Source organism: Alligator sinensis, unplaced genomic scaffold (assembly GCF_000455745.1).
Source record: "Alligator sinensis unplaced genomic scaffold, ASM45574v1 scaffold1129_1, whole genome shotgun sequence".
NCBI classification, from domain to species: Eukaryota; Metazoa; Chordata; order Crocodylia; family Alligatoridae; genus Alligator; species Alligator sinensis.
In genome coordinates this window covers 896,645-910,310 of record NW_005842580.1, presented here as the reverse complement: position 1 = coordinate 910,310, position 13,666 = coordinate 896,645, and the positions used below count along the sequence as shown (strand labels likewise).

Here is a 13,666-nt window from a genome sequence, read left to right as displayed (position 1 = left end):
AGACAGGTGAAGCACAAAACCTATCAAGGGCCACAGAGGAAATGCCCTGCACTGCCTTATCCTTTCACCTCCTCACCCTTCCAGCTCCAGCCTGGTTCCTTGTCATGGGAACACTTCAGACTCCCCACCAACACGTATCTAGACTGTCACACATTTGCCTAGTAGGGAACAAAACACCACAACAACGGTCTCCCCAGGAACATACCATCACCTTGCTGTCCTACCCTGACTTACCAGCATCAGGACCCCAGCATCTCCAGGTAATAAACAAGAGACTCACATTGGCATGTTGAAAACCCAGCAAAAACCAGTGGCTTGGAGCCTGGCACATGGTTGCCAAACTAGTTGGCTGCTAGCTAAACTCTGCTCCTCACCAAAACAAGTGAAACAGCAGCAGAGAGCCTTTTCTTGTTCTGGGGCCAGAGACTGTTACATGAACTCATGGTTTCAAAAAACAGCAGCCAAAGAGTTGAGAAACACAACAGCCCAAGTCTACCCTCAGCAATATTGGTGAAACCCACAGGAAACATGTGGTTGCAGTGGATATCTGGTACGATGAAAGGTACTGGTTCAACATGTGAAGCAGAGACATTGGCACCAGTGAGACAGGGGCCCATGCAGCCTCAGGGAATGAAAATTATGCCTATGTTTTTTCCGTGGAGGGACTCCTGGAAACATGGGTGCAGGTCGTCAGGGAATCCTCAGGCCCTAAAGCAGGTCCTACTTTAGTGGCCAATAGCACAAACCAAAGGGTCTCTGATCCACCTCTAGTGGGGAGTTCAATTTTGACAGAATGTTCTCTGCCATGGTGTCTGCTGAGAGACAACAAAAAAGCCAGTCAATGCTAACTGGGATAGTGGGTTTGTGATGGAGAAACCCGTCTCATTTGGAGAATTGACACATGCCATGGATTGGCATGAGAATAACTCATGGTCATCAACCATTTGGAACCAGAGTTCTAGAGAGGAAAGGCCCCATGCTACCGTTCCCAACTCCCCCACATCTGACTAGTCTAAGGTTCATTTGAAATGGGTGCCCTAAGCATAAGCCAAAAGGGGATGCCTCCAAACCCCACAGCCCCAAACACACACACTACATCACTTACTGGCAACTGGACAGACTGCATGTAGAATGCTCCTGGCACCTGAGCCATGACTGGTGGTGAAGCTGTGCTCTTCACCATGTGCGCCGTGCCTTGAACTTGAGCCAAGTTGACCCCAGTAGTGAGGGGAGGGGCTTCCTGTGGGGAAGTTGTAACAGTGGATGCCTGGGAGGATGGGGAAGTAGCATGGGCTTGAGAAACAGGCTGGACCACGGCTGGCATCCCCCGGGGAGCAGGCACTGCGGTGGTGATCTGAGCCAAACCCAAGGCCTGGGCTTGGGCTGAGCCCTGCTGGCGGCTCCCCACTACTTGCACTGGGATGTGGGGTGGGGGCTGCTGCGCTGCTGACATTTTGACAGCCCCCAGCTGAGGAGGTTTGATGGGGGCCACAGGGGGCTTGGACTGAATGGGAACAGGCGACTTGGTAGCTTGCTGACATGAGACATCCTGCTGGAGCTGTATGGGCTGAGGCTGGGACTGCAGCATGGGCTGAACCACAAGGGTCTGAGCCTGCTGCTGACTTTGAGGTGGCAGAGCCTGCTGTGGCAAGGGTGGCACTTGCTGTTGCTGCTGCTGGGTTAGAGGTGGTTGTTGTTGCTGCTGCTGCTGCTGAGCCAGCTGGAGGTGGGTGGCGGTATGGAGGAGCTGGGATTGGCGGTGCTGGAATTGCTGCTGGTGATGAATGGCAATCTGCTGTTGGATCACCACTTGCTTCTGCAGGTGAATCTGCTGTTGCTGCTGGATCAGCGAGTGGGGCTGGATCTGCGTGTAGGTGGCTACAGAGGGACAAGAATGACAGAGGACAGCGTTAACAACAAAGCAGCAGCCCAGAGACAGGCAGACTGGAATACAGGACCCTTCCACTTCCACCAGGTGACTTCCAAAACCTTGCTCTAATAGGAGTCACCACAACTTTCCGGCAGAAGATGGAAAGGCCCAGGACCGTCTTCCCCTTGTCTCCCTGTGGGGTGACACTCCATGAGGAAGGGCACACTGGAAGGGTGGAAATAAGAAGGCTACGTAAGAAGCTCTCCCTGCTGGGTTTTAAGAAGGCAGTGTTGAGTGAAAAAGCTGGGCCTAGGAACTGAAGCAGAAGGGGGCAGCAGCAGAGGTGAAAGCAGGACTGTTGCTTACCGGAGCTGATCAAGGTCTGGCTGGGCGCTGGGGTAGCTGTCCTGGTCAGGTTCATGCCCACTGTTTGCTGCCCGCTGCCATCTGCTTCAGCTTTCTTTGCTGCTGCTGCATTCTCCATCTCTGTCTGGCTTCCCTGACTCACTGTTACTCCCTGGGCAGTTGGAACTGGCAGTGGCTGAACCACCCCAGTACCTTTCCTCTGGCAGCTGCTGGCAGGGCCAGCTGAGTTTGCCTGGCTTAGACCTGCAGTGGCTTGGCTCCCGCCACCTGCCACCATTCCCCCAGAGACACTGTTACTGCCTGCTGCCCCCTGACTAAGGTTGAGAGACTGGCCTGTACTACCGGAAGAGGCTTGTGCTACTGCCAAGGTCTGGCCAGCACTGGTGGCCTGTGGTAGGCCCGAAGTCTGGGAGTTTCCTTGTAAGGCTGCCTTCTGAGCAGAGCCCTGAAGCTGGGCATTAGTGGCTGAGGTCTGCTGGCTCCTCACAGCCAAATTCTGCACCTAGAAACACACAGAAAACACAGTCCATTTGTTCAGGTCACCTTTACAGATGCCTATTGCCTCACAGTATGACAGAGGTGGGGAACTGAGGAGCACCACAGAAGATCCAGTCTGACTTCACTACCAGACTTGGTCCACAGACTCTAGATCCCCACATATGGATTTGGCCAGGACTGGAGGTGCTGCCCTCCTGACGGAACCATCTCTTGGAAAGAGTCAAACCTGAACTTCCTCTTGCCCCAGCTCTGATAGAAGTTAAAGATCCCATGGCACCTTCTGAATGAACCTAAGAATACTATTCCCATTGGAGAGATGATTCTGTTGCCACAAGCTGTGCAAGACTCAGTAACTCCCCTTTTACTTTTGAGGCAGACTCCCTGGGTACAGGGCTCTCCACTTGTGAGGCCCAGATCTCTCCTCGCTGCCTGCAGGCCCCTCAGATCTCTCCAGTTTATCCTTGCTCTTTGGTGTTGCCATCTTCTTCATTTCTTCACTTGGCTGTGTTGTCTTCAAGCATGATGACAGCTGACTTTACTCAAAAATAAAAAAATAAAAAAAAACACACACCAGGCACAGAGACAGATGGGAGGCAACTGCAGCAGAGGCAAAAAGGAGCAGAGGCTCAGCTGGTCAAAAACCAAGCCTCCAGATATTCCAGGAATAGTCAAGAAAGTCAAGACAAGTGACAGGCCTGGAGGACCTCCTACAAATTAAAGCAAGGGATGAATCCCGGGGCCTGGTCAGTCTTTGGCTTCTTTAAGACTGACCAAAGGGGTAACAGGCTAATGCTGACAAAGGCTCTTTATTGGGGAGCACATGTCCCACTGGAAACCAGCCCCAGAACCCTGCACTCAATAATATGGGAGTTGCCAAGCAATCATAAAGATGGGAATGGCTCCAGTGGTGGGTCACTCCAGGAAGTGAGGCAAAAAACGAATCCTCACTTTGGAGGCAAGACATCAGTGTGTTAACCCATGGGCACGAGAGAACAAAGCCTGTGGCCTGCAGTGGTACAAGGGTCAGAAAAGGCAGGCAGAATGGAGCAAGCCCTCTACAGAGACAGACAGACTGGAGAGAGGGGTGCATGTGTGTGGGGGAGTGGAGGGGGCGGCACTGACCTGGTCTGTGTCTGTGTGGACCCCAGGAGACTGAGCGGGTGGCACCTCCTGCTGGACAGCAGCCACAGCCCCGTTAGGCATCAGGATGAGCTGGGAGGTAAGAGGCACATTGCGGCCCAAGGTCCGGTTCACCTGCAACAGGTTTCCCAGCTGCGGCTGTTGGGGGAGGGTTGGGTAGTGTGAAGAGCAGGAGGAGTGGAGGGGAAGAGAAAGAGCAAGAGAGAGAGAGAGAAAGAAAGCGAACCACAAGAGGATTACAAAGCAAAACTGGGCTGCAGCATTCCCGACCCGCCCAGTGTTGTGTTTTAGAGTACAGCCCTGAGGACCATGGAACTGGGGACAGCATTCCTGTGGGGAGGTGTTGTCTTCTAGAACACATGGGGAAGCTGGAGGGCTGCCATAGGGTCATCTGGGACAACTAAGAGACTGGGATTTTATTTCCAGATGTCTGTCTGGGATTGGCAGAGAAATAGGCACAACAGCAGCCAGGGATGGCTGGAGGGAAGGGGATTATAAAACAGAGCCCAAGATGGGTTGAGAGGAAAGGAGTTATTTTTTTTAGATACAACACTGACCCCAGGGATGACCATGGAAAAAGTTAATTTTTGATACACAGCCTTACCCAGGATTGATTTGGAGAACGATGTACACCTTTCACACCAATGTCTGTACTCAGGCTTGGCCAAGAGACAACCACCATTTCTGAGTTACATACCTGAGCTTGGGAATGTTTGAAGAAAATAATTTGCCAGATAAATACCTGTTCCAGAACTGGTTGAGAGGAGAAGCTTATATTTCAGATCAGTAACCAAGCCTGGGATTTGCTAAGAGGGGACAGTTATTTTACGTGCACACCTAGTCTAGTGAGAAGTGCCATGGGATCTTTGCCATTCATACAGAGCAGAGAAAACCCAGATCTTAAAAGTTTCATCCACTGACTCTCCCTATGCAGCAGAACATATTGAACTTAGTATATCCACTTTAGAAAGCCGAGTCAATCCTACTCTAGATCAAACCTATGGACCCAAGCACTAGAGATTTCCAATCTGGATTTAAACTATATCGTATTATCCCTTAGTCAGTTACATCCAAGTCAAGGATTGATCTCAAAACAGGGATTTATTTTGGTGGTCACATAAGAGCCCTGGATTGTTTGAACAGCCAGGATTAGGTGGGGACAAGTTCTACATGCAATCTCTTACCCGGAGGTACATCTGGGCCTGCGATTGGTTGAGAGGCGGTGAGGTGGCATTCCCCAGGAGCACAGACTGCGTCAAGGTGGCGGTGCTGGGGGAGCTCACACTCTGCGAGCGGCTGATGAGTTGGGCAGCTGATGTGGTGGCTAGATTGATCTTCAAACAGAGAAGAGTCCCAAATCTCACTGGTAGAACTAGGGTCAGAAACAAGGCCTCCACAACCCAGCATGAGAGCTCACTCACCACAGCAAGATAGGAAATGGCACTCTAAGGCCAGGCCTTTCCCTGTTGCCTATAACATGAACTGGAAGGGATCAGGGAGACCTTGTCTATACCACAGAGCATGACTCACAGCCCCACTGCTTCCCTCCCTTAAGGGAGCAATACCTTGTTAGCCAGGGTGAGGAAAAAAAAAACCAGGCAGGTTTCAGCACCAGCAGTTGTTCTAGGCCCCTCATTAGTGTCTAGGATCTCTTGCACTAAGCCCTGGACACTATCTCCCTACATAATGCAGGTCTGAGCGTTAGCATCCATCACTCAAGCTGCTAGTAAGGGCTAGCAGGCTAGCAGCCCTGGCTAGCAGCCCTGCTAGTAAGGGGCTCCAACACCTTATGAGGAACAGGCTCCTTTTCCCCACATGCTGCTAACATTTCATGCAATGACACATTCCCAGCCTCCTCCCACCCCAATCCAATAAGCACCCCATCAATTCTCTGGCCATTTCCAGCCTCTTCAGTCCCACCTACAAAGCTCTGGCATACCGACACCCAATGACTGCTCCTCCTGCTCTCCCAAACAGGAGCCTTCCAGCTGCTGGTCCCGCCCTGAGGCACAATCCCTCCGTCACCCCATTCTTTCACCATAAGAGATCACTTCTCATTTTCCTAGCCAAAGATGCCTTTCGCACCACAAGACCTGAGCCCTCTAGGTTCCCTAACCCTCATTCATAATTACAGTGCCCAATATCCTTGTTGTTGCCAGTTTGCACCCACAAGCCATGGCTTCCCACCATCTTCAGCAACTTTGTGCCACTAGAAGCCTGTTCTCCAAAAGGGGAGAAGTGAGGAGGCAGAAAGGTGAGAGAGTGTTTACTTACAGAGGCCTGGGTGGTGGTGGTCTGTTGGGGGGTGCTGGTGTTCGGCGAGCTTGCCTGTCTGCTAGCTGCAATTGTAGCCTGGGAGAAAAGGAAAGATGAGAGTATATGAGCATCTAGAGTGGACCTCCCAATTCTATTCCAAAATTTAGCCAAGACAGAGTGGCCAATCCCATCACTGATGCCAGCCCAAACCCCTACAAGTTGGAGTACAACTCAGCCATGGCAAGTCCCTGCTTCCCCTTCAATGGAACCAGGCACATACAGCAACTTGGCAAAGCTCCTCCTCCCACATCAGGTCTTGAACCACTTTACTGTTACCTGCTATACAAGCCTCCCTTGGGAATTCATTAGGGATGCTGCGCTAACAACACACCTCACACTAAATCAAAGCAGTGAAAACTTAGTACATGTCATCCTCTCACCCAGGCCAAAGGCAAACACTCTTCCATTCCCACTTCTACTTACAGCACATGCCAAACAGCCAATCACAACCCCACTCTGACCAGGTCCCCTTGCTCCCCAGGCCAGTATTTTTGTGGATACTAGGTAAAGCAGTTCAGTTTAGGTTTAGGAGCACTGGAAAGATGGCATTCATAGGGGATACATTTCAAATTAGGGTGCCTGTGGTCTCCGGAATACAGCAGCTGTTGGGCTAGAAGGTGTGTGCCTGCGCATGGAGATGGTATGTCCCATTATGTGAGTTGGCTTCTCAGTCCCTCACCTTTGTGACTGAAGGCTGTTGCCCATTCAATGAACTCAGCATCAACTGCTTCACAAACAGTTCAGCCCCCTTGGAGAGTACTTCCTACCCCACAAAATTGCAGTCAGAGACCTGGGAAAGTTATCCCCCGAGCTGTGCAGCATGCAAGCAGTTACAGAAAGTGATACCTGACACAAGGTAAACTTATCAGATGGCTGACTGAGGCCATTCTATCTGTTACATACAATCATCTTCAGGGCAGGGTAACGTGACAGAAAAAGTAGCTGTCTGTGAAGACTGTGTCCAATAGCCAACTACTGTGCAAATACTTGGTATAAATAAACAAACCTTAATTTAAAAAATGCTGCACCAGATCTATTCAAGGTTCATCGTTAAAAGATGTGAGGGGACACAAAAACAGACTGCTAGAAAAAAGTGTTAGGCAGAAAGATATAAAAAAATTCCAGTTGTAATGTGGAAAAATAAACTAACAAGTTGCACAGAAAAATTCAAAAGATGGAGAACCTTCTTTAATGTAACATTTCAAACCGAAAGACAAGCTCATAAAACTCAAACTGTTGCCCGTTTTACATCCATCTCAAAATGTAACCATATCCGCTACCTCTACAATAATCTGTGTCTTATTTAAGGGCAATGGCAGATGTTGGTAATATACTTCCCAGTTAACAGTATATCACTGGAAACCCCAAAGAACTATTTCAGAACTCCCACCATGAGCACCTGGTTTATCATCATCAGGCAGGTGAATTACCATAGCAACAAGGAGCTCTAGTCACATTCCAGAAACCGCATGGCATTCAATGATGTACATACATAAAATAGTGAGGCAGTCCCAAGGGATAAGCAATCCTTTCCTTGATAACTCACCTGCTGGACAGCAGCCAGGCTGTGGAGTTGGGCAGTGTTAAGCTGCTGCTGGAGCATAAACTGGTGGAAGTACTGGGCTGCATTGGGTTGTCTCTGCAGGGCCTGAAGGGCCTGGAGAAAGGAAAAGCTTTCAAAAAGAGACCCCCACTTCCATACAGTGTGCCCATGAGGTGCAGTCCAAGACACTAAACGATCTAAAGAACTGCCACAAGACCATCCAAAGCCTGAATGGTGTGAGTACACAAGCCACTGGATTAAGTCTAGAAGGAAGACACAGGACATCAGATGGGACAGTACAGCCAGCGATGAGATACTAGACCCAACTGATCATACGTGTATTTCAGTGCAGCAGGAAGTGCAGTAACCACACTTAAAGAATTCAGGAAGATGTACGTTTCAGTGCTAAAAGAGAAGGACAAATGCCCTTAATGAAACCCAGTTGTGTATTATGCAGAGGAGCTGGGATACCGAGCTGCATGACTCCATTGTCTGGCTCTAGGGCAGCAGGACAAAAGTTTCGTTTTGCCCGAGAATACAGTCCAACAGACCAAGAGGCTGAATCCTGGACAAAGTGAACCAACAGCTCCTCCAGTGAGACGGGGAACAGAATATCAGACTATAAAGCCAAGGTCTGGTCAGGCTGGACACCTCCCATCTTCCTAGGCTTGAAAATATGCCAAACCCATGACCAGAATCCCATTGACATTTGATCACAATCGGTGACATTTGAAAAAACAGAGGGAGGCAGTAGGGTACTTCCCCTTGCGAGGTCTTCTCCCCACCCTGCTCCCCCTTTCCTCCTCCCCACCTTGTTGTCCTGTCCAGCTCCTGAACACAAGTTTCTTCTCACCTGGACCGCCTGTCGCTCATACAGAGACATCTGAGAAATCTGTGGGCGAGTACTTCCTCCAGACCCTGAACTCCCATTGGTGGAGCTGGAGGAGTTCTGCTCACTTTCAGTCTCCATGGTGACAGGTCCCAGGGACCTCAGACTGAGGGAACTGACTCAAGACCTAAGTCAAAGAGAATAAAAAACTCAGTTGCACAAAGGCAGAGGTTTCCAAACTTTTTCTTATTGCATCCCCCCTTCCAGACTTACCAAATGTCCATGTACTCCTAACTAGCATGTTTTATATTTTAACCCCTTAAATGGCCAATTATTATTATAATGAAATTAAATCAGCCATTACACAATTTTTTCCACATACCCCCAGAGATGTCTTGCGTACCCCCAGGGGTACACGTACCACAGTTTGGAAACCCCTGCACTAAGGAAAGAACCAAACTTTTACTCCACTGTACTGCTGATGGCTTTTTAACTTGAAGAAGCCAGCCCTGGGATCCCCTACGAGTGCCCCTCTGTGCTGCCCAGCAGACCCCCAGGTTAGACCCATCATTTAACCTAACATATGGTCATCATTTATCATTACAATTATAAATGAAATGCGTGCAATGGCAGTTATGTGGCCACACCTGGGCTCTTATAAAGGCATGACAGTGAAGTACCAGCTATACACCATTCAGGGAATTATACAGTTACAGAACAAATTGAGTTAGTTTAAAATGCAGAGAACTGGGAAGTAGTGCAGTGTGCAACTTGTCATCCATCTCCCTCCTCCCAGTTCCTGAACCTTTTCTCCCCAGTCCAACAAATCTAACTTCTAGCTCCATCTTCCTGCTAGTCAATCTAGCTAATGCATCCCCTTCCTGCTCAGTCCGTCACACTGATTGACTCTTCCCCTCCTGGCTGAACTATAGACCCAGAGTGTTTATGGACTGTTAGACTGAGACCTGGAAGCCAGGCAGAACGTTGTGCTGAGACAGCGCCGTGAGGGCCAGGAATTTTGGGCAGCTGAGGACCAACCAACAGGAATGAACTGGGTCACTCGGGGAATGTGAGTCAGAGCAAGGGTACCAGAGGTTTTCCAACTTTGCCTCGGTGGAGCCCAACTTTCCAGCAGCAGAAAGATGGAGGTTGGTGAAAAATTGGACAAAGGCAGATGAAGCAGGAAGCCCTTGTCCACGTGGTTTCTAGCAAAAAGTTAGATGTGCTGGGAAATACCAGCAGGGTCTGTTGGCAATAGAAAATGAGGGCTGCAAATGGACAGCAACATAGATGAATCAGAGAAGGGCAAGGACAGTGCTGGTTGGAAATTCTCTCAAATTTGCAAAATGCCAATTTTTCATTTATTTTTAACAAAACCATGGTGTGGAAACGTGTCCCTTACAACAAGTCTTGCAGCAGACACAGGTTGGAAATCTGGCCAATTTCCCGATAGTTCACCTGCTCAATTCCTCTGCAACCTGCCTAGAAGAGTACCTACAATCAGGACTCCCGGATTACCAACTACCCACAGCATCAGAGCAGCCCCATCATGCAGGCTTCCCTATGGATTAGACTGCCTCTGATTCTTGGGCAGCCTGGCCCCAGAGCTGTCTTCACAAGCTATGGACAATGGAAGGCATGGAGCCCCAAACCGGAGCTGGCAGCAAGGCAGGTCTGTCATGGAACAAGCCACCCTGGAGTAGCTGGCACCTACTAACTGAAATGAAAATAATTCCTGTCAGTTGTGCTGTTGCCCACTATCAATTATTAGTAGTTTCAAATGACAGTACAAAGCTGACAACAACCATCTCAATTTCAGCTGGCAGCTGCCAGTGATCCCCTAGAGCATATTTCATTTCAGATGCTTGATATTTCCAAAACAAAATATTGTAGGATTTCTGCAAAAACAAAGTTCACATTTTTGTTTTTTGCTCTCCCTTGGGATGAAATGTTTCCTCAGCACTCAAAGAGTCATCCTAAACAGAAATCCAACTCCCTAGCCTCATCTAATTAGGAATCAATGCAGTCCTGAATCACCTCATCCCACCATTTCCTGATCTATAGTCTAACGGCCCCTATGGAACACAGAATGCATCATTACAGGATATCCCCCTCGGACACAACATGCATAGTAGCTACATGTCCAAGATTTTTAACAATGAAAACACCCTCTTCCCCACCAGCTATTACACAGAAACAGCCTTATTATAAATTCAGCAAACAGGCAACTCAGTCACATCCCAGCCATGAGTTTTAAAATCTAGGATGCTTGCTTGCAGACTGCTTCCTGCCCCAGCTAGAGTATAACATTACTATTTAGATTTCAGCTGGTTTAACTAATAAACTGCTCCCTAGTTTTAAGAATAAATTAGTAACTAGCACCTCCCCTGCTCCCTATCTACTGGCCTGCATTCCCCCTGCCATTCCAGTTGCGAAGCCTAATTTAAATGACCGCTGATGCCTTCCTGAAGGACTCTTTTAAACCCAGCAAGAATACCTAATCAATAAATCTAGCTACAAGTCAAAGCTCTAGAAAAAACAATTCTATTCTGTTGAAAATTTCCCCAAGGTTGCAGCTGTATGAAATATAAAAAATAAATCAAGATTGAAAATACATGACATGGAGTAGACCTGAAGGGAGAGAATGCAGATTTTTATACCAAAAGAAACTAAGGCACAGATACAAAGTAATTCACACAGGGTTAGAAGATAAATCAGTAGCAGTGCTAGAAACAAGCAGCAAGTGTTCTTGTGCTCTTTTAGTAACCTGCTGCTGTTTAATTTGGGTTTCTTGCGTTCTTAGGGGAGGCTCACATGGACTACAATGGGAGCTAAACTGAGTCCCTTTCACATATAAAAACCTCTGTGAAATACAGCCTCTTCCGAGGTGAAGGAACGACAATAAATTATTGTTCACTGCATTTCGCAGAAGGTATTTCTGGTCAAGGGCCTAGGAAGAAAAGGGGGTACAAACCTTGACTTTTCAGAAGTGCCACACTTTTGCATTCACATACATTTGAAATATTTTACAGGAGAAACAGGGTTTGAAATGTTTAAAACACACAGCATTTCAGCCACAAACTGATGTACAGTACCATGCTGTGGCCCCTACAATAAAGCGCTTTAAAAAAGAGAAGGGGAAAAGAGAAAAGGGGGGGAAGGGGGATGGGAAAGAAAAGAAAAAAAAAAAAAAATCAGCGCTGGCATGCAGCAACAGTGTTCTCCAGCCAAGGGGCTGATCAGTCCTGTGGTTCTAGTCCCAATTTGGGGAGTGGGCAGGGGAGGGAATTTGAAGTGAACAGTCAACATTTGCTGGGGGGAAAGAGGGTGGGGAACATGCAGTATTGTGAGATGCCTGGAGGACCAAACTATTAGGGCTATGCGAAACTTTGGTCCCCGATTCGATTTGGCGGAGATTCGGTGGCCAAATCCAAATCAAATCAGAGGACCCTTTAAACTCTCCAAATCGAATTGGACCCATCTGAATTAATTCAGAGAGATCCGGTGATTCAGACATAGACACAGCTTTAAATGTTTTTTCTACATACCTCTAGGTAGCAGGCAGTTCATGAATGCTGCAGTGCCAGGGCGCATGGAGTGGCCCACAGAAGTGTGGGGGGCACCGCAGCGCACTTGGCAGCAGACCCGAAAGTGGACCATAAGCAATTCCAGTCCTTTTCCGGGTCTACCAGGGAGTGTGTAGGGGGCCCCCCATGCCTCCCTGGCTTGGCAACTGGTGCCTCCTGGGTCTAGGAGGGCACCCGGGGTCCCCCCCATGGCCGATCGTCGAGCTGGGGGGGTGCAGAGGGGGTCCCCCTGCGCACTCCATGGCGGACCCAGAAGTACTTCTGGTCCACTTCCGGGTTTGCCACTGAGCACGTGGAGACCCGCCCCCCCCCCAACTTCTGTGGGACGCTCCATCTCCCCAAGCATCACAGCATTCACAAGCCATGCTGGTACCTCAAGGTATGTAGAAAAAGCTTTTAAAGCTGTGTCTACGTCTGAATCACTGATTCTCCAAATCAGCATTGAAACTTCAGATTCAGCAAAATCAAATCAGGGACAGTGATCTGAATCAACAAATCGAATCACTGTCCCCAATTCGGGCCGAATCCGAATTGAATAGGGCCCACTTCGCACACCCCTACAAGCTACCACGTGCACCCGAAATAAAAAAAAGAACAGCACAGGATAGTACCTGCTCCCTCCATGTATGTTTCTGTCAGGCTTTTGAGTGTTTTATTGGGCTTGTACATCTGTACTTTCAGATTCTGAAATTTTCAAAGACATTTCAAAGGTGTTTGGAATGTTTCAAATGTCACATCTATCCACAGCCAGACAAGACTCACTCAACCAAATCCTCCCCAGAAAAAAAAAACAACAAAAAAAAACAAGGCCAAGATCAGTTTGTGGTGTGTCAGTAACAGGTGTCTGTGTTCGTACATGTCTATCTGGAATGTGGCTTACCTTAGAGCATGACAGAAAGCCAGGAGAGGATAATGCAGGAAGAATGGGAAGGAAGAGAGAACAGAGGGGGAACTTGGAGAAGAGCATACTGGCTCAACCTGCAGTTTGGGAAAGGAAGGAGATTCTCATGCGTAAGTCATGAAGAACAAAACTGGGGTGGGGGGGGGAGGGTTAGGAGAGCTGGGTGGAAAAAATGCAGTGGAGGAGAGTCAAAAGAGGGAACAGCAACCAAGAATGACACAGCCCGATCCTTCACAGGACAAATACCTATTGCTGTCAGATTCACAAATGCAGCAGTCCTCTTCATTCAGCCTATCTGCACCCGTTGGACCAGAACAGCACCATAATTACGCTTTGTCTGGTTAAGTTTTGAAGCTTCATTATTGAGGAGTTTTTAGGCAACATCCAAGAACTGCAGCACCAGGCCCACAGAAAACTGAGACACAAATGATTTATTAGCTTATGTTATGGCCACCTCCCCACTCTGCTCACGCAGAACCACTTCACTCACCATAGTCTCCAAGTGCTAAACAAGCGGCAAAGCAAAACTATGAGGATGTGTTCAGACCTATGGATGCAGTTTAAATTGTAACTGAATGAGAAGGTTGGCTGATAACTCTTCTAAATTTAGTGTGTC

General features: G+C 48.5%; 1 protein-coding gene across 1 annotated transcript in view; it reads right to left on the bottom strand.

The window, feature by feature from the left end:
• PHC1 (polyhomeotic homolog 1) overlaps nucleotides 1-13,426 on the bottom strand; it is a 24,784-nt gene extending 11,358 nt beyond the window's left edge. Inside the window, exons 1-8 of the mRNA XM_006032627.2 lie at nucleotides 13,297-13,426; nucleotides 8,587-8,749; nucleotides 7,737-7,847; nucleotides 6,149-6,226; nucleotides 5,059-5,208; nucleotides 3,857-4,012; nucleotides 2,237-2,738; nucleotides 1,107-1,878 (exon numbers count right to left, since the gene is read on the bottom strand). Coding sequence (XP_006032689.1) covers nucleotides 1,107-1,878; nucleotides 2,237-2,738; nucleotides 3,857-4,012; nucleotides 5,059-5,208; nucleotides 6,149-6,226; nucleotides 7,737-7,847; nucleotides 8,587-8,703 — 1,886 coding nt within the window. The 5' untranslated portion in view covers nucleotides 8,704-8,749; nucleotides 13,297-13,426. The remainder of the gene's footprint in view (nucleotides 1-1,106; nucleotides 1,879-2,236; nucleotides 2,739-3,856; nucleotides 4,013-5,058; nucleotides 5,209-6,148; nucleotides 6,227-7,736; nucleotides 7,848-8,586; nucleotides 8,750-13,296) is intronic.
• Nucleotides 13,427-13,666: the final 240 nt, after the last annotated feature.